The sequence below is a fragment of the Stenella coeruleoalba genome (genome assembly GCF_951394435.1).
Source record: "Stenella coeruleoalba genome assembly, chromosome: 2".
NCBI lineage: Eukaryota > Metazoa > Chordata > Mammalia > Artiodactyla > Delphinidae > Stenella > Stenella coeruleoalba.
The window spans coordinates 62,344,101-62,364,462 of record NC_137147.1 but is presented as its reverse complement, the minus strand read 5'-3'; the positions used below and the strand labels follow the sequence as shown (position 1 = coordinate 62,364,462).

Here is a 20,362-nt window from a genome sequence, read left to right as displayed (position 1 = left end):
TGGAAGAAGATGCCATCGAGGACTTTCATAGCTAGAGAGGAGGAGTCAATGCCTGGCTTAAAAGCTTCAAAGCACAGGCTGGCCCTCTTGTTAGGGGATAATGCACCTGGGGACTTCAATTTGAAGCCAATGTCCATTTACCATTCTGAAAATCCTGGGGCCCTTAAGAATTACACTAAGTCTACTCTGTGCTCTATCACTGGAACAACAAAGCCTGGATGACAGCACACCTGTTTGCAACATGGTTTACTGTATATTTTAAGCCCCACTGTCAAGACCTATTGCTCAGAAAAGATTCCTTTCAAAATATTACTGCTCATTGACAATGCACCTCGTCACCCAAGAGCTCTGATGGAGATGTGCAATGCGATTCACATTGCTTTCATGTCTGCTAACACAACATCCATTCTGCAGCCCATGGATCAAACAATTATTTCAACTTTCAAGTCTTATTCTTTACGATACATTTCGTAAGGCTATAGCTGCTATAGATGGTGATTCCTCTGATGAATCTGGGCAAAGTATAGATACACTGAAAACCTTCTGGAAACAAGAAAACCATTCTAGATGCCATTAAGAACAATGTGACTCATGGGAAGAGGTCAAAATGTCAACATTAACAGAAGTTTGGAAGAAGTTAATTCCAATCCTCATGGATGACTTTAGTGCAGGAAGTAACTGCAAATGTGGTAGAAAGCACAACAGAACTAGCCTGAGGATGGGACTGAGATAAAACTCAGTCTCAAGATAAAACTTTGAAGAGGAGTTTCTTCTTATGAGTGAGCAAAGAAAGTGGTTTCTTGAGGTGGAATCTACTCCTGATGGAGATGCTGTGAAGACTGTTGAAATGAGAACAAAGGATTGAGAGTATTATTTAAGTTTAGTTGATAAAGCTGTGGTAGGGTTTGAGGGGACTGACTCCAATTCTGAAAGAAATTCTAGTGAGTAAAATGCAATAAAACATCATTGCATACTACAGAGAAATCGTTTGTGAAAGGAAGAGTCAACCAATGCCATGAACTCCCTTAATGGTCTCACTTTAAGAAACTGTCACAGCCACCCCAACCTTCAGCAACCACCACCCTGATCAGTCATCAGCCACCAGCAAAAAGACTATGAAGTGCTGAAGATTCAGATTCATGGTTAGCATTTCGGGGCAATATTTTAAATTAAGGTATGTAACATTGTTTCTTTAGACATAATGCTACTGAACACTTAACAGACTGCAGTATAGTGTAAACATAACCTTTATATGCACTGGGAAACCAAAAAATTCGTGTGACCCGCTTTATTGGGATATTTGCTTTATTGTGGTGGTCTGAAACCAAACCCGCACTTATCTCCTGAGGTCTGCCTGTACACTTTCATTTTTAAAAAGCAGTTTCAGGTTTACAGGAAAATTAGGTGGCAAGTACAAAGAGTTCCAATATATCCCCTTCTTCTCCCACTCCCACCTCGAGTTTCCCCAAGTACTGACATCTTTCATTGGTATAGTACATTTTCTACAACTGATGAGCTAATACTGATACAGTGTCATTAACAAAATCCACAGTTTACATTAGGGATCACTCTTTGTGTTGTACATTCTATGGGCTTTTGACAAATGTATAACATGTATGCACCATTACAGTATCATACAGAATACTTTCACTGCTCTAAAAACCCCCTGTGCTCCACCTATTCGTCCCTCCTTGTTGCCCTGCTCCCCACCTCCACCCCTGGTAATCAGTAATCTTTTTATTGTCTCTTTAGTTTTCCCTTTTCCAGAATATCATATAGTTGGAATCATAGTGTATGTAACCTTTTCAGATTGGCTTCTTTCACTTAGTAATATGCATCTGGAGCTCCTCCGTATTTTTTCCATGGCCTGATAGCTCACTTTTTATATTCAAAGAATAATATTCCACTGTGTGGATGTACCACTGTTTGTTAATTCATTCACCTATTTAAGAATATCTTGGTTGATCCCAAATCCTGGCATAAATTCCGAGTTTATGAATAAAGTTGCTTCAAATATTTGAGTGCCAATGTTTGTGTGGACATACGTTTTCAACTTACTTGGGTAAATGCCAAGGATGGTTTGATTCTATGGTAAGAGTATGTTTAGTTTTCTAGGAAACTACCAAACTGTCATCCAGAGTGGCTGTACCATTCCTATGAGCAATGAGAGTTACTGTTGCTCCATATTCTTGTCAGCATTTCATGTTGTCAATGTTCTGGATTTCAGCCATTCTAATAGATATGTAGTGGTATCTCATTGTTTTAAGGGCAATTTAATTCCAAATCCTATAGATTAAACCTACAGACATATCTGCATGTAAGCACAAAGTATAGAAATATACATAACTATATTCTGTACCATTTTTAACAGCATAAAATTGGAAATAAACTAAAAGTCCATCTTCAGGATACAGGTTAAATTATGGTACTGACATGTAATGAAATCTGATGCAAGGAGTTCAACATTTTCTAGTATTAGTATTTTCCAACTTTATGCAGCTACCTTTCTAAACAAAGTTTGTAATGCTTTACCTTTTTTTTAACATCTTTATTGGAGTATAATTGCTTTACGATGGTGTGTTAGTTTCTGCTTTATAACAAAGTGGATCAGCTATACATATACACATATCCCCATATCTCTTTCCACTTGCGTCTCCCTCCCTCCCACCCTCCCTATCCCACCCCTCTAGGTGGTCACAAAGCACAGAGCTGTTCTCCCTGTGCTATGTGGCTACTTCCCACTACCTATCAGTTTTACATTTGGCAGTGTATATATGCCCATGCCACTCTCTCTCTTTGTCCTAGCTTACCCTTCCCCCTCCCTGTGTCCTCAAGTCCATTCTCTAGTAGGTCTGCATCTTTATTCCCGTCCTACCCCTAGTTTCTTCATGATCATTTTTTTTTTTAAGATTCCATATATATGTGTTAGCATATGGTATTTGTTTTTCTCTTTCTGACTTACTTCACTCTATATGACAGACTCTAGGTCCATCCACCTCACTACAAATAACTCAATTTCGTTTCTTCTTATGGCTGAGTAATATTCCATTGTATATATGTGCCACATCTTCATTATCCATTCATCTGTTGATGGACACTTAGGCTGCTTCCATGTCCTGGCTATTGTAAATAGGGCTGCAATGAACTCTTTTTGAATTATGGTTTTCTCAGGGTATATGCCCAGTAGTGGGATTGCTGGGTCGTATGGCAGTTCTATTTTTAGTTTTTTAAGGAACCTCCATACTGTTCTCCATAGTGGTTGTATCAATTTACATTTCCACCAACAGTGCAAGAGGGTTCCCTTTTCTCCACACCCTCTCCAGAATTTATTGTTTGTAGATTTTTTGATGATAGTCATTCTGACTGGTGTGAGATGATATCTCATTGTAGTTTTGATTTGCATTTCTCTAATGATTAATGATGTTGAGCATTCTTTCATGTGTTTGTTGGCAATCTGTATATCTTCTTTGGAGAAATGTCTGTTTAGGTCTTCTGCCCATTTTTGGATTGGGTTGTTTGTGTTTTTGATATTGAGCTGCATGAGCTGCTTGTAAATTTTGGAGATTAATCCTTTGTCAGTTGCTTCATTTGCAAATATTTTCTCCCATTCTGAGGGTTGTCTTTTTGTCTTGTTTATGGTTTCCTTTGCTGTGGTAATGCTTTAACTTTTTATTTGATAGGTTAGTCCAATGAGCAAGCCAGGCAAGACTGTTTTAACATAGGTATCAGAAAGTAATCCGTCAGGTATACTTTTAAGATGAGTATTTTACTCACACATGCTTTTATACAGATTAGAAATATGCCAACATGTTAGCAATGATTTCTTCTCATTAGACACCTAATATGTTTTTATGCTTCCTTAAACTTTACTTTCCACACTAAGCATAAATTACTTCTATAATCAGAAAAATATATATATGGAACTTTTTAAAAAGATTCTAGTTAAGTAAAATTTTAAAATTAAAAGAACAATTCCTTCTTAACCAATATAGAAATATTTTCTATAAACGTTGACATTAACATAAAATGAAGAAAGGCATTTCAGATGTAATCAACATCTTCCCAAGAATTTCAAAATGTAATTCTATACCAAAATTAAATTATATTAATTTTTATCCATCAATATCCTTTTTCCGTGTATAATCTCTCATTCTTCTGGCTTGACATATACAATCAATATAATTCTATGGTTATTTTATAGGCAGAAGACAATTGTGAAAATATTCTTTTGAACAATTTTAAACATTTCTAATTCTTCTAACATCTTTAATTACCTTATTCTCTTTCTACTTTTGTTTCTTCCTTTAGAACTGTAATTCTTAACACTTTAGAACACATCATTTCATAGAAGACACGTCCTACAACAATGTTTTTAAATTTCTTTAAAATAGTAGTGTTTTTCACTGATTACCATCAAATATAGATATATTCCCACAGAAAATTCTCCTTCCACAGAATCACAGATTGCAAAGCCTGAAGTAACTTCAAGCAATTTTGTTTCAGGCATGTGAGATATTATCATACCCACTATACAGATGAAGTAAATAACGCCTAGAAAGTTCAGTAAATTATTCAAGGTTATCTAGCTATTTAGTGATGAAAGAGTGAAAAAAAAGATCAGGACAAAGTCCTCATTTTTCCTTGCAGCACTCTTTCTACTACAATGAAGACCAAGTTATAAATCTCTGAGAGGAAAAGGAATAAGATGGTAACTAGGTCCACAGTATGCTGAGTGATCCTACATCCAGAAATTCCTCCCATCATAGAAATTTCTTCCATGCTTGTTAAAGGCAGCAAGGAACCTAGCAGTATACTCCACCTTGGCCTCAGCTGTCTATAAGTAGAGAGCATGAATTCCTCACTGGAAGTTTGTGAAGCCAATATAATTGTATAATTGTAGCACTGAAAATAAGCTACCTAATTTTCCATGTTTATGAGTATATTCACTTAGTAGAAACTATATCAATTAATACATGAGTTCTATAAAGTGAATCAGAGTTCTACTTCTTCAATTCTGTAAAGTAACGGTTTAAAATTATTGATATCAACAGTAAAATAAACTACATGAAAACAATAATGTAAGACACATCTTAATAGCATAAAGTGATAACACAGCATGTCATCAGACTCCAAGTATTACTGAAAAAAAGGTTTTCCAATGGAAGTTTTTCATTTAACAACAAAAACCAACAGATAAGAAAACTGTGTATTTATATACATTGTTACTAAGGACTATAAACGTATTGCCCCATACAATTCTCATGATTTTAAAGAGTACATACCAACAGTTTTTTGCCGTACTATACTCCTCGCCTTTTCCGTTCCTGGGGAACCAGTGGTTGTTGCACTTCTCTGTCTCATTGGGGCTTGGCCAGGCTGATCACGACTCCATCCTCTAGAAAATGACTTGTCAACTGAAACTTTCTGAAATTCATGTCCCACTCCTAGAAATGCAGATTTTCAATCTCAGTGTACCGTCACCATATCAATAATCTCTTCGAATTATGTGTGCCACTTTGCCTCAGACTCTTAGGTTTACTCATAAAGTAACTAGATAAAATGCTTGCATACTATAAGGTTTTTCTGAACTTCATTTTCATGTTCCAAAACTGAGGCAGATTTTTAAAAATACAATATCAACAATAAATGATTATAAATCCTCTACCACCCACTTGCTTCATATAGAAGTGAAATATTTGGACAGGCAAAAAAGGATAGAAAATGAGCTAACCAAAATAGATCCTGTGGTGGAAGTTACTCTATCTCTACCTGCCAATAATAGCCACTTGGAAAATAAACAGTCCAGGAAAAAGTAGTCTGGTCACACATTTAGCACTCTGGACTATTGTTAAGTATGAAATGTGACTCAGATGTAATCTCTAGACTGCAACTAATTATTAAGAGTGAAAAATACTAGCAAACCCAGAATTATAAGGACATGTTTTTATGATATAATCACTATGTTACTGTCCCTCTCCAGCTTTTTAACATTAGGCAGGTATATAATCCACATCCAGCGAATGTTTGCTTTTGTTAAAACTAAGAAAATGCTTTTAAAAGAATTTCTCACACAATTCTTTTTAAATAAGAGTAACATGAAATCACCTTCTATGTTTCAATAAAAAATTGTGTATGATAAAAAGGGGGCTTCCCTGGTGCCGCAGTGGTTGAGAGTCTGCCTGCCGATGCAGGGGACACGGGTTCGTGCCTCGGTCTGGGAAGATCCCACATGCCGCAGAGCGGCTAGGCCCGTGAGCCATGGCCACTGAGCCTGCGCATGTGCTCCGCAACGGGAGAGGCCACAACAGTGAGAGGCCCGCAAAAAAAAAAAAAAAAAGGAAGAGTGTTTTATAACACATTTTGGTTAATTATTAAAAATAAAATATTTAAGATTCTGAATTATTTATGTAACTTTAGCTAGATATGTACAGAATACTTTATTTCTCATCAAAATTACTGTTGAATTTAAGGCTCTTCAAGAACAATTACAAGGTACCTACATGTTTCACTGTTGAAAATTTTTAACCTTCAGCGTAAATTAAGGAGGGAATAATTAAGAGAAAATACAACTTTTACCTTCACACCTCTCCCTGGCTTGATTTTCCCAGACCAAATTATTTAAACAAATTTATATGGAGCACCTTTGTGAACAACTCTTACCTTTCCCTTTGTGCTTTTTTTGTTTCTGTTCACTCAGCTTATCCAATGGTAAATCACTTAGATCCAAACTATATAAATTTCTAGCTAAAACTTTAGTTAGTGTCTCCATAGTCAGTGACCATTCAGTGGCTAACTCTTCCCAATAGGTCAACGATGACAATACTGAGAGTAAGTCATCCCAAAGCTCTCGGGAGATGTACACATTTAGATTTGCTTTAATCCAGGCAACTATAAGAGTCTATAAAGACAAATAATCAGAAATAACAGTGAAATATATTCAAAATCAATTATTAAAAAATTACACCAACAAGCAGAACTTTAAATCATATAATATCCATGATATCCTTTCTTGGTACATAATACTTATAAAAGTAATTCAAACACTCATTAGTACCTACTATAAATTTCAACAACTGCCAATTCCCAACATTCTGGCATTAGGACAAGTTACCAAAACTGAAAAGAAATCTCCCTAAAGTTTAACTACCCTTCATGCTGCATTATGTTAATGTTAAATAAATGTTGTTTAAAAAGACATAAAAGTCTCCACACTATTAGGTGTTGAAATTATTGAGTAGTTAGTAGTTATTGAACTAAAACAACAAAACCTACATTCTCAAATTAAAGATGGGAATCACTAACTATACAATTTGAATATTCTAAAACCAAAAAAAAGTTACTAGAGATGTATTTAACTTACTGAAATGTGTTTTTGAAAACTTAAACGTAAACTGAAGGATAAAATTAAATTTCATTTTAAAGACACCAGAGGAATTAAAGGTGTTCTGTAACAAATCCAATCACAGAATAAAAAACTTATTCATAAAAGGGCAGAAATTACTGACCAGGCTGTACCCCTGAGACTTTATAGATTTCTACCAAAGATATAATCCTCCTATTGAAGAAATAAGTCACAAAATAAAAGTTTTTCAAAAGTTTAACTCAACCAATTTTACTAAGGAATTCACATAAATTTATACATTAAATATAAAGATAAAAATGACCAGAGTTTATGAAATAAAATAGTAATAACGAGTGGTCCTCCATTCTAGTTTTAAACATTCAGAGTACAAAAAAGTTATTCCATGTAGCAAGCTAAAATTTTACCTTCCAATAGCGCCCACCATTGGGTTAGTTCTAACCATGGCGGTGGGGGTGGGGAACTCATGAAGTCAAGAGGAGTTTAGATAATAAATGTAGCTGGTTTCAAAGACTTATACACTACCATCACAGAATTTTAGGTGAACCAGCATATCTGGGGAAAAAATAATCATTTGAATGGCTACACTAATGGACAAGAATGGGAGCTGAGATAGCTTTTATCCTTGACATTAAGAACCATTTTATCCATGTATTTGTATTTAATGTGTCATCTTTAAAAAAATACTACTTTGCTTTCTATTTTCCAAATAATCCATAATACATTTAAAGTCAGTGCTCTATCCTTAGGGTGGAAAACACAGCATATAATTCCTATATAATCAACTACCACTGATACTTCAAATGAAGACGTGAAGAGAATAAAGTCTTCCAGAATAGCATGGTAAGAAAGAATCGTGATTTACTACTTTTTCTTTACTACAGAACGACTTAAAATCTTGTTTTTCTAACAATCCCAGAGACCAGGAAACTCATAATAGAAACAATCAAGCCATTATCATGAAGCCTTCTGGCAGCTTTTTGCAATCATACGTAAGTGTACCACACAGGAGATAAATATAATCAGCTTGTTTTAACACTTTTTTCACAGATCTGATTGATATTTCCTCTATTAGGTTGTGAGCTTGTATGTATGGCAAATAGTCTATTTAGATAAGCAACTTTTATTTGGCTCTACAAAAAATTATTTAATATGAAATGATTTCTGATTTAAAGCTTTCTTCCCAGGTAGTAAGTTCAGGGCTCAATGAGTCTTAAGAAAAAATACATATCTATCCACCTATTTATCTATTTATTTATTTATTTTTATTGCCTGGAAAAGTGGTCCTGCAAGTCGACCTGCCAAGGTCATATTTTTTTTCCCCTGGAACTGTAGAAAAGCTTGTGACGGCATCTTCAGTACAGACTCCGTGACTCTGAGCAATACAAGCAGCATCTGTTCCCTTAAAGTAAAAAAATTAATTAATGTTTCCTTTTTGCATATGTTTGCTTTTGGTTAATGAATAACTTTCAAATTAATATTTGTTATAAAAATGTTATTACCTTTCAATAACTCAAATACCAAATATCTTTCAAAATTTTAGAATTCTTTGAATATTAAAATATAAAATTCCATTTTATAAATCTATCCCAGCCATTTTTAAGCCATTTCTCAGCCACAATACCTCTCACCAAATAAAAATTTATACAACAGCTGATGAATTGGGAGTGAGAATATGGAGACTGCTCCCATCCCTCCACCCCACAAATCAAATAGGTGACCTTAGGGAGCTGTCTGAAGAACACTCATCTGTCTATACAATACAATTCTACCTTGATACCTGTCCATCTCATCCATCTTTACAATATGGAGAACAACTGCACATCTAGAATTGTACCAGGTTCAATTTCAAAAATTATATGATATTTTAAGGCTAACAGATCACAATGAGCCTGACAAGTAATCAAGAACCATCACTCTATTGCTTCTTTCCATCCTTTTTCGTTTGGCCATCTTTCAATTCTTTATACTCTTTGTGTACTGCAAGTCAAGCCAACCCTATTATATTATCCTTATCTTGCCTCTTCCTCCTAGATGCTTAATATTAAGACCATAAAACTACCTTATTTGCACCTGATAATTCAAAAACTGATGCAACCACATACAAAAAAAAAAAAAAAAGTCTGACAAGGGGATTTCAGTTGGGCGTATAGTCAGACTAACAACCTAAGTCTATCAAGCCTCCTCCTCTCTGGCTTATTTGCAGGCCCATTCTAGGCATAGCAATATGTGGGACAGTCCATGTGAGAAATGCGGCAGAGGCAGCAAGAAATCCCAGATCTAATATCATGGTTTTTCTGGGAAGTAAGTGCAGAATTAAATATAAAAGTATCACTCAATGAAAAATATCCTGAATTTATTAACCAAACAAACGTATGCATTCAACTCATAAAAATCAGAGGTAACATGTTTGTAACCTTAGGCTTCTAGCTTCACTATATGAAATGAAAAGCCATTTAAAGTCAACCACATATTCAATAAAGAATAGGTTTTCCAAATAAATCTTTCTGATTTGTGGTCAAACCATAATTCACTCATATATTATTAGATAACTTTTCACTTTGTAATACAATAATGATTTTAATTCATAAAGTCTTATAAATTCAATGTAAATATGTGAGAAATCTTTCATAATGCTATGACTTCAAGGGAACTTATAAAATTTTTAAAAATTCTAAAATTGTGTTCCACATAGCAAGTCTCTCACTTTAACCTGGACCAACAGCATTGATTAAAAGCATATAAAAAGAAAAAAAGGGGAAGGACTAACAAAAGAATGGTCAGTAGGACCACAGTTCAAATTTATGCTGTGTGAACAATGATAAATTACTTAATCTCTTTGTGCCTAAGAATCACCATGTAAAATTATCTACCTCATAGGGTGCTACAAGGATTAAGAAAGAAAACAGATGTTAAAAGATTAAAAAGATACCTGACACAGAAAAAGTGCTCCAAATCAGTTAATAACTACTTCTAGATGTAACTATATCAATATTATGTTAATCAAAAGTTTTTTCAAAATAAAACCATTTTCCCATATGTAACAAAACACCAAGTAGGCATATTCTTTGACTAAGTACCCCCAGTCTTTAAGAATGACTCAAAAGAGGAAAATTGCATACATACAAGGATGTTCATTATCCTTCCCTCCTCCAACAACAAAATAAGTAACTACATATCCAGCAACAGGTGATTAGTTAAGAAAATTATGGTACATACATATGGCATAATACTATGTGACTGTGTGTGTGGTTTGGTGAACCAGATGTTCACCAAAGGGCAAACAATAATTACCTCTAGAGAGTGAGCTATCGGGCAACTTTTATTTTCTTTTTAAAACTTTTCTTTGTTTGAATTTTACAATGAACATGTATCATTTTTACAGAAACCGCAGAACGGCTCTTCTCATCTCTCTAAAAGGCCTCTTTTTTCATTCAATTAAACAAATATTTATAGAGTATCAATAATATATGATACTATGTTAACAAATGTAGGAAATATAAAAACAAGACAACCAGTATATATACCTTTCAGGGCATCTCAATTCAGTGAGGTAAATGGACATTTTACAAGTAATTTAGGAACTAAGACAATTTTGACAAGATCTACAACAGAGGTACAAATACAGAATGAAAGGAAGTGAGCTGAAAAAATAAGGCTATGTGGAAAAAGGAAGGTAGAATCTAAGGACAGTTATGGTAACAATAGGAAAAGATGACAGGAATCAGACACTCTAAAGAAAAGTTCAGATTGTGCTCGAGAGACAGCAATTTGATAAAGCTGGGAGGTAGGATCTCATTCTGCAGGGTGGAGCTTAGGCTTGAGATAGGGCTAGAAAAATACTCAGGAGCCTGACTGTACAAAGCCTTGAATGCCAGGTTGAGGAATCAGGCATTTCATACATTCAGTCATTTACTTATTCATTCATTCACCCATATAAATTCATTTATTCATACATGCATGCCAGTATTCATTCCTCGGGGTGGCGGGCAGTGGGGGAGGCCATCACATGCCCACTTTAGAAAGATAAACAAAGGCATCTTGTGGCAGTTTGATCAAAGATGTTTGAGACAAAGTGAAGGAGACCACTGTGTCATCATGATTATTACATAAAATATTATATTTATTCACTCATTCATTCAATAATAGAAGCCTGTACAATATTGTTACAAGCCCTCTTCACAGGCACTATTCCTCTAGAATTTACTATGCTCATATACACAATAAAAAAAAAAGATAAGTATTTTTACCAAGTCTTTTTGTCCATTGATACTTGCACAACCATGAACCGATAAATGTTAAGAATTCGTTTACACATATCTGTGTGCTCATCCAGAAGATTTTTTATCTCATTTGCAGGTTCAAGAAGAAATATGTTTGAGGAGTTTATAATAAACACCTAAGATAAAAGAAATCATTAGTGATTCGTTACAGAATTTCAATGGGAAATTACTTATTCAAAGGGAAAACAACTCAAGATGCTGATCACTAGGTGATCTACAGCAAACTTAAAAGCGTTAGACTGTAGGTTAATTCTAACCCTGCTTCTACCACCAGCTTAATATTGGAAATTTAAGCTCATTAAATCTATTTTTATGTTTATCTAGACAAATATAAAATTACTAGTAGGCACCTGAAAAAAATAAGCCAAGTGAAAAACAGCATTTTTTAAAAGTGAGGGCGCTTTAATATAACCACCTGATTGTCGTCATAAAATGAAAAGAACAATAAAAATTAAAAATCGTTTAGGATAAAAGATGATACCTCAATCAAGATGGACTTTCTGAATGAGGTGTTCAACACCATCTATTCTCTTTTTTCATGTTTATTGACTATGTGTGCATATCTGTTTTGGTAATAACAGACTGCATATTATTATAGTACTACTAATCAGGGTTCATCAATATGTATCTTTAATTAAATTCATTATAATCAAATCATTAATTGTATTTTGTTACTGAGGAGAAAGTTGTTATAAGGGTGACAGGTATGTGCAAAGGTTTTCAAAGACGCTTTGGAGGAACAGAACATTACATCTATTGTGAACCTAGGACATTTACATCTTCTACACCCATAATTCTGATTTAAATCCCCTGGATGAACTCCATGGCAAAATACAGTTGTAAAATCATGTGAGAAAAGAACATTAAGCTAACTTTAAAATTGGGAAAAGAGCTGACTCTGTAAGTCTAACAACACTAAGAAAAGCAAAAAAGAGGCACAAATAACATTAGAAATAAAATACGGACATACCTACATAGCCAGTAGAGAATTTTAAAATGATAGTTCAGTGAATAACTTTATGTCAATAAAATTGAAAATTTAAAAAAATGGATTATTCTTTAGATAAAACATAAATAGCCAAAACTGACTCAAGAAGGAATACAAAAGACGTATATATCGATACCATAAAAGAAAGTGAACTGGTAATCAAGGTATCCCTGATCCATCCCTAAACACCAGGCCTACACTGCTTTATAGGCAGAGTTTTGCCCAGCCTTACCAGTAGATGATCCCTATTTTACACAAGCTGTTTCAGAGACAAATAAACTACCCAATTTATTTTTATAAAACAATAATCCAGTTATCAAAAACAGACAAGGACTACATAAGAAAAGAAGAGACCAATATCACTTATGAACATATAGACAAAAATCTTCAAAAAACAGCAGCAATTCAAATTGATCAAAATATAATACTTTATGACCAAGTAGTTATTTACCCCAGAAATGTAAGGATGCCTTGACATTGGAAAAGTCTATTAATATACTATATCCTATCAATAGATTAAAATGGAAAAAAGTAGGATCATCACAATGCATAAAGAAAAGCATTTAGCACTTATTCATTATTTTTTTTAAATTTAGCAAACTAAGAAAAAAGGTAAAATTCCTTAATCTGAACAAGAATATTTATCAAGAACTACAGCAAATGTTATAACAGCAATTGAACCTGAAAAGTTCTGCCTGAACCTGAGACATTTGGAAGCAGTGCCAAAAGCCAAGAACAAGACAAGGGTACTCAATATCACCTCACTGTCCCGGGAAACCCAGTAAGCAAAGGTGGCAGGGAGCAGAGAATGGATATAAATATGGGTGACTTAAAAAAGGAAAAGCAAAGCTCAATTATGTAGCAACACGGAAGAAAACCGTTCCAAAGAAAAGGAAAAGCAAGTTTAAAGGACCGGTGAGAGCCGGCCTAGCATATCTGAGGAACAGCAAGAAGTACAGAGTGAAGTGAGGAAGGGGAAAAGCAGTGGGAGATACGTTGAGAAACAGCCAGAGCATGTGAAGCAGAGCTTCTCACACTGCCAGTGGTGAGGGAACAGGTTTTCCCCCCCAAGTCTTACAGAACAATCCTATTATAAAATACAATTTAAAAAATGAATAGGTAAAAAAGGAAATGAAAAAAAGACTTTTCATCAGAATCAAGAGACATTCAATGACTTAGTTTCTAAACTCTCGCTCTCAATTTTGTAATTACCTTGTGGACCAGCACTAGTCTGTGGACCACACTCTGAGGAGCAATGACGTAAAGGCCTGACAGACCATTGGGAAGAACTTTGTTTTTATGCTTAGTGATAAGGAAAAGCCACCAGAGGGTTCAGAGCAGAAAAATAACATGATCTGACTTACATTTTACAGGATCCCTCTGGCTACTGTGTTGAGAATATACCAGGATGATGGATGGGCAAGACCAGAAGCAAGAATACTAATTAGAAATTTATTGCAATAATCCAGATGAAAGATTACTGAGGCTTGAACACAAGAAGTAGTGTGAGTGCGGAACAGCAGTCAGATTCTGCATACATTCTGAAAGTTGACAGGATTTGTCGTCAAATTAGATATAAGATATAGAAGAAATATAGGAAATTAGATGGCCTGAGCAACTGAAAAACAGCTGCCATCAAATGAAGCGAGGAAAACTGCAGGAAGAGCATGTTTGTTGAACAAGGTGAGAAGCCAAGTTTTAGACATGTCAAGTTTGAGGTATCTATTAGATATTCAAGTGAAGATGCCAACTTGGCATTTGAATGTTTGAGTTCAGGACTCATAGAGTTCAGATAAGAAGTCTCAGACTAGAGATAAAATGTAGAAGTTGCAGTATATAGATGACACTTAAAGCCATAGGAATGGATGAGATCAACAAGTGAGTAAGTTTACATAGAAAAGAGATCTGAAAGCTGATTCCTGGGCACTTCAACATGAAAAGTTGAGAAATATATTGAAAAATCAGTATAAAAAAAAAAAAATCTGAGAAGAGGCCGGTGAGTTAGGAGAAACACAGGAGGGTATGCTACTCTGAAGGCCAGATAAAGAAGGGTTTCAACAGCGAGGGAATGATCTACTCTGTAGAATGCTCCAGACAACTCTAGTAAAATTAGGATTGAAAAACATCCATTCGATTTAACAATGGGGAGGTCACATGTGGCCTTGACAAAAACAGTATCGTTTAAAAAAATGAATGAATATAATGAACTAAAAATCAGTAACAAAAAGACAAACAATCCAAAAGAATAATGGAAAAAGCATATTAACAGGCCATTCATACATGAGAAAAGATGCTCAATTTCAGTAGTGATGAAGGAAAAGCAAATTGAAACAGGGAAACAAAAACTAAGAAAAAATGAGACAACATTTCACACACACAGGAGCAGCAAAAATTAAAATCTGACTATACAAGTAATGAGGAAGATATAAGGAAATGAGAACTTACAAGCACTACTAGACGGAATGTAAATTATTATAACCATGCCGGAGAACAATTTGGCAATAACAGTAAAGTAAAGCTGATAATGTACAAATGCTCCAACCCAGTAATTCCACTTCTATGTATATATCCTAGGGAAATTCTCCCACATGTGCCCAAAAATACATATATAGCATGTTTAATGTAGCATTATCTGGAATACTGAGAAACTGGAAACAAAAAACCATCAACAAAAAAAGGAATAAATATGAAATAACCATAAATTGTAATATCACAAAGTACTTTAAAATGAATTAACTATGGCTATGTATCAACAACAAATCTCAAAAACATAATGGTTAATGCAAAATGTTGCAGATGACAGTACACCATGACACAATTTATATAAAGTTTAAAACTGTCTAGAAAAAAAAATGTAGTGTTTATCAATATATTATGAAGTGAAATGAAAGTTAAGGGAAAAACAAAATTAATATGGCATAATGATAATTAATAAATGTGGGTGGTGAGTTCATTACATTTTAAAAATTACACTGAAATACTGAATTTTGTATTTGAAATATTTAATGATTTTTATTTTATTTTAAAAAAATAACAAGTGATCTACCTGCAAAACTGCTTGGGCACCAGCTCGTATGTTTTGTTCTATGGCTTCTTCAGAAGCATTATGAAGAACATCTTGGTAGGTGCCATTTTTTGCCCAAGTGGAATTTCGAACATGATCGGCAATACTGGTCCCATTTTCCTGAAGCAAAATATCAAGTTTTTAATATTTCATCAATTAAGAATGCTCTGACAAGTCAGTAAGCTGAAGAAGTAAACTGGAAACTACTGGGTCCCTCTGCTAAACATCTTCTCAAAATAGAACATACCCTATTTGACTACAAAAACAACGCATAGGTGCACTGTAAAAAAGGTTCTCACTGACAAAAATACAAAGAAAGTAAAAACAAATCATCCATAAGGACCAGCCAAAAATTGTATTGTTTCAGATACAGACATTTTTCTATCTATCTAATGTATAAACCTCCCTTCTATACATTTACACACTCAAGAATAGGATCATATGATTTACAGCTTTGTAAAGATAAATTCTGTTGTAAAGTAAATAAATGCCAGAATCCAAATGACTTAAATAAAACAATAGAAAATAGCTTCTATTTATCCTACTTAAGAGTAGTAAAATTCCTGTTATCCGAAGATAGATGAATACTGCTACTTCAAACCACTAACACTGTAGCTTTCTGCTTGAGTTTAGCTGTCAAAGTCCCGCTGACTAGGGAGCTCCCTCAGTCAAACAGAAATTTCACTCAGAGTTGATCCCTTTTTTAAAGTTTCTCTCTAGTTTCTTTCTGCTTTTGGTCACTCACCAGTATCTTCAAATACTTTTTTTAAATATATATTTTAATATATATTTTTAATATACAATTTTAATATATGGGAGGTGCAGTCTAATATAAACTATTGTTTCATTACCAGAAGCAGTACTGGAACTCAGTGCTGTCCGAGTAGCCAATACAATATGCCATGGTCTGATCTATAGCTTTCTCTCAAGCTTCATACTTCTATGATCAGGTATCTTCTGAACAGTTCTTCCAGAATGACCCACAAGCACCTCAACTTCAAGATACTTAAAAGTAAATTTACATAACCATGCCCTCCCCTTCCTACCAACTCCTATAGCCTCCTTGGCCGCCATCACCACCACCGCACTTATTTTCTCTCCTATTCATGTGCGAATGGCAACTACCCTGGTTGCAAAAAAAAGAAACTTGGGACACCTTTTCGTTCCTCATACCCAATTAATCATCAAAATACTGGTTTCACCACCAAGGGAGCTCATTTATCTGTCTTCTCCCTTATATTCCCATTGTAACTGCCACTGTCCTTTATCAGGTATTTATTATCTCACTTCTGATACTTCCTAACTAGTGTCCTTGCCTCCAGACTGACCTCCAATCTATCTTCCACTCTGAGCTTGGTATGAGCCTTCTGAAATATGTAACTATCCATGCCATTTTTCTATTCATAATCTTTCCAGTGTCTAGAATGTAATCAAAGTCCACTACAATGGCACACAAGTTACTAAACAGAGCCTAGTTCTTGTCTATCTCACATTTCTTACCACTCTCAACCACCTGCTCTTAGCTACAGCCAAATAAAAGTCTTAGTGTCTCTTACATCTTTGTAGAAGTTATTCACACTGTGTGGCTCCTTTCCCATTTGTTACCTGCTCTTTGTATTATAGTACTTCCTCACTGAAGCCTTTCTTAGGCAGAATTAGGTATTCCCTCTTTCACACTGTAGGATCATAGCAATAATATTGTTTTATAATACTTAAATTTGCATGCTTGTCTTCTTGCTAAATCATTGTTACATAAAGATAGAAATGATGTCTTTTCATATTTCTATCTCTAACACTTGTTCTCAAAATGGACATTACATATTTTAGACAGCACTCAAACTTGTTGGAGTGTTTTATTGTCACAAGAATTGAGAATATCACTGGGATTTAATGGGATAAGGCAGGTAATGCTAAACATACAAGGCACATGACAGTCTGCACATACACAAACTGTCCTGTATTTTGCATGTCTTTCAAATGTGTCACAGACAATTTGTGAATAAAAAACCCATTAATAATTAATTATTTGAATCTGTAACAACTCCATTTTATAATTAACACCAAATTTTAAATGATTTATATACACATATATCGAATTTACCAGAAATACAAATCAATTAAAGATTACAACTTTTGTTTTCTGGTTCACGCCATTAGCAAGAAATCACATCTCTAATGGCAACACTGGTGAAGTATGTAAGGAGCCAATAGAACACACCTATGCAATATACCTACATCACCCTGCATTTGTAGCTTCCTTCCTTCTGGCTTTCCTCCCTCCTTTCTACTGCTTGTGTTTTTACTGTGTATGTAGGTAGATTTATTATCTATCATTTTTATTTAAGGATACTAAATGACAGAGGGTAGGCTCAGTATTGAGCTATAAATTCATAACAAAAAACTAGAAGAGAACAAATTATTTAGATAGGTTTATTTTCTAGCTTGATGCAAAAACTGGATGTTTTTGCTGGTACATAACAAATACAACTGTGAATATTCTTTCATAATTTATATAATTTTATTTACTTCAATTATATTTCTTAGTTTCATTTTTTCCCTCTAGAACTAGGGGAGGATGCCAAATATACATATATATATGTATATATCGTATGATACATATATATATCATATATACATGTATATATGTATGATATATACATATATATCATATATACATATTCATATATAAATATTGATTCATTGAATCCCTATAGAATGTGCCTATTATTCATTTATATGTTAATATCCTGAAAAAAACCCACTGATGAAGTTAAATTAACCACCAAGGTGATTACCAAGTCACTCCTATCTGGATTTAGTAAGATATATGTCAATATCAGAGTGTAACTTTTTGGTGAGAATCTGACCAATGGCAAGTGTGGAACACAAACCAGAATACTCTGAGTTCTTTCTTGGGAATTTCTGCACTAGAGCTGACTGCAGAATAAAAAACATCCTGACCTGTTAAGTAAGCTGGTCTGTGAAAAGAAGTACTGCAGTTTACTCACAGAGGGGAAAGAATGAGATAAGAGAGAGCACGAGTGGAATTTGGGTCCCTGGTTCCATTTACTCCTGAAGTCTAAATGAATAAGACAGGCAAGGGGGAGTTGCACTTTGGTAATCACTCTAAGATGTATTGGGGGATCTTAGCTCTCCAACCAGGGATCGAACCCAGGCCTAGCAGTGAAAGCATCGAGTCCTAACCACTGGACAGAAAGGGAATTCCCACCACACTTTTAAATATTATACCTTTTATAATAGCATCTAATTTTGATCCAGGCAATGACTTAAAGAATCAGAATACAACCTCTTTTAAAGTTGTCACATCAAAGAGCTTTGGGATAGGGTACTGAGGTAACTGTTACATTAACTAAATTGCAAAATATAACTGACCCTTGAACAACACTGGGTTTAGGGTGCCAACCCTCCGAGCAGTCAAAAATCTGCGTATGACTTATAGCTGGTCCTCAGTATCCAAGGTTCCTCCGTGTCTGAAAGATTCAACCAACTATGGATCATGTGGTACTGTAGTACTTATTCAATACTATTGAAAAAATCCTTGTATAAATGGACCCACACAGTTCAAATCCATGTTGCTCAAGGATCAACTAACTGTATACTCAAAGGTATCTTTATCTTCCCATTTATCCTGTATTATCTCACTCTGTGAAAATCTAATCTATTAAACATACTAAAATACGTAAGTCTTATTTTACCTCTTCTCTCTTTTCTCCTTCTTCCATAGAAATATCATGGTCTGTGACATTGTCAATGCATGGTAAGTCTGAAGATGAGATCACAATTTCTTCAGGCTCTTGCATGAACAAAGGCTTTTCCTCTTGCTGGATCCATTCTTGATATACTTTTACCACTCTTCTCATAGCTGCTGCTTCACAAATTGGTAATAAAAATGCCTAGTGAAAAAAAAAAAGAGAGAATATAGATAATGATACCTTTTACTTTGACACAAACCACTAACACATACATTTCTATCTTGTTATAAAATGTGAGGTATAAATGGTTTTTAAAGAGTTAAAGTCAACCAATTCATGGTCAGAAAGAAACCTTTTGTCTCCAAATAATTTGTAAATACATTAAGACAGAAATACTTTTGGTAGGGAGATAACTGATTTCCAGCACAAGGAGCAAAGAATTGTTTCAACTGTACTATCTCAGAATGAACATACTCCTTGTAACTATGCTCCTAAAAGCTTAATGTAAATACACCTTTTCATAATAAATCACATTTTTGTAACTTATATTATTAGGCTTTTTAAAATTAACATTAAAATGAATTTTGATAAAAGATTTTAATCAAAAAACAAAAACTATGACTCTAAGAAGTAATAAAAATACCATGTAATGAGGCAACTTAGCTTTTCTAAGAGTATTTTTAAGAAGTTACATCTTTCTTCTTTCATTTTACATATATAAAGTTATACAAGTTAAATAATAAGGCAAAAAATACTTAGAAAGTTAAAAGAATATCTTACAGTTATTCTTTCCTTAGGTACTTTCAGGTTGCCGTAAGTTTTAAAAAAGTATGTATCTTCCGCATCACAAAAACATTGTCATGTGAAAAAAAAAACTTTTTTATACAATTCATACTTGCATAAATAAAGCAATAAAAATACTCTTAATCTCACTATCCAAAGTCCTTCCCTTAT

General features: G+C 34.2%; 1 protein-coding gene across 6 annotated transcripts in view; it reads right to left on the bottom strand.

Moving 5' to 3' along the window:
- RALGAPA1 (Ral GTPase activating protein catalytic subunit alpha 1) overlaps window positions 1-20,362 on the bottom strand; it is a 221,418-nt gene that overhangs the window by 123,676 nt on the left and 77,380 nt on the right. For all 6 annotated transcript variants that reach the window (XM_079912214.1, XM_079912215.1, XM_079912219.1 and 3 more), the window contains exons 11-16: window positions 19,412-19,609; window positions 15,678-15,815; window positions 11,611-11,759; window positions 8,633-8,762; window positions 6,661-6,898; window positions 5,283-5,444 (exon numbers count right to left, since the gene is read on the bottom strand). In XM_079912214.1, the coding sequence (XP_079768340.1) occupies window positions 5,283-5,444; window positions 6,661-6,898; window positions 8,633-8,762; window positions 11,611-11,759; window positions 15,678-15,815; window positions 19,412-19,609 (1,015 nt within the window). The remainder of the gene's footprint in view (window positions 1-5,282; window positions 5,445-6,660; window positions 6,899-8,632; window positions 8,763-11,610; window positions 11,760-15,677; window positions 15,816-19,411; window positions 19,610-20,362) is intronic.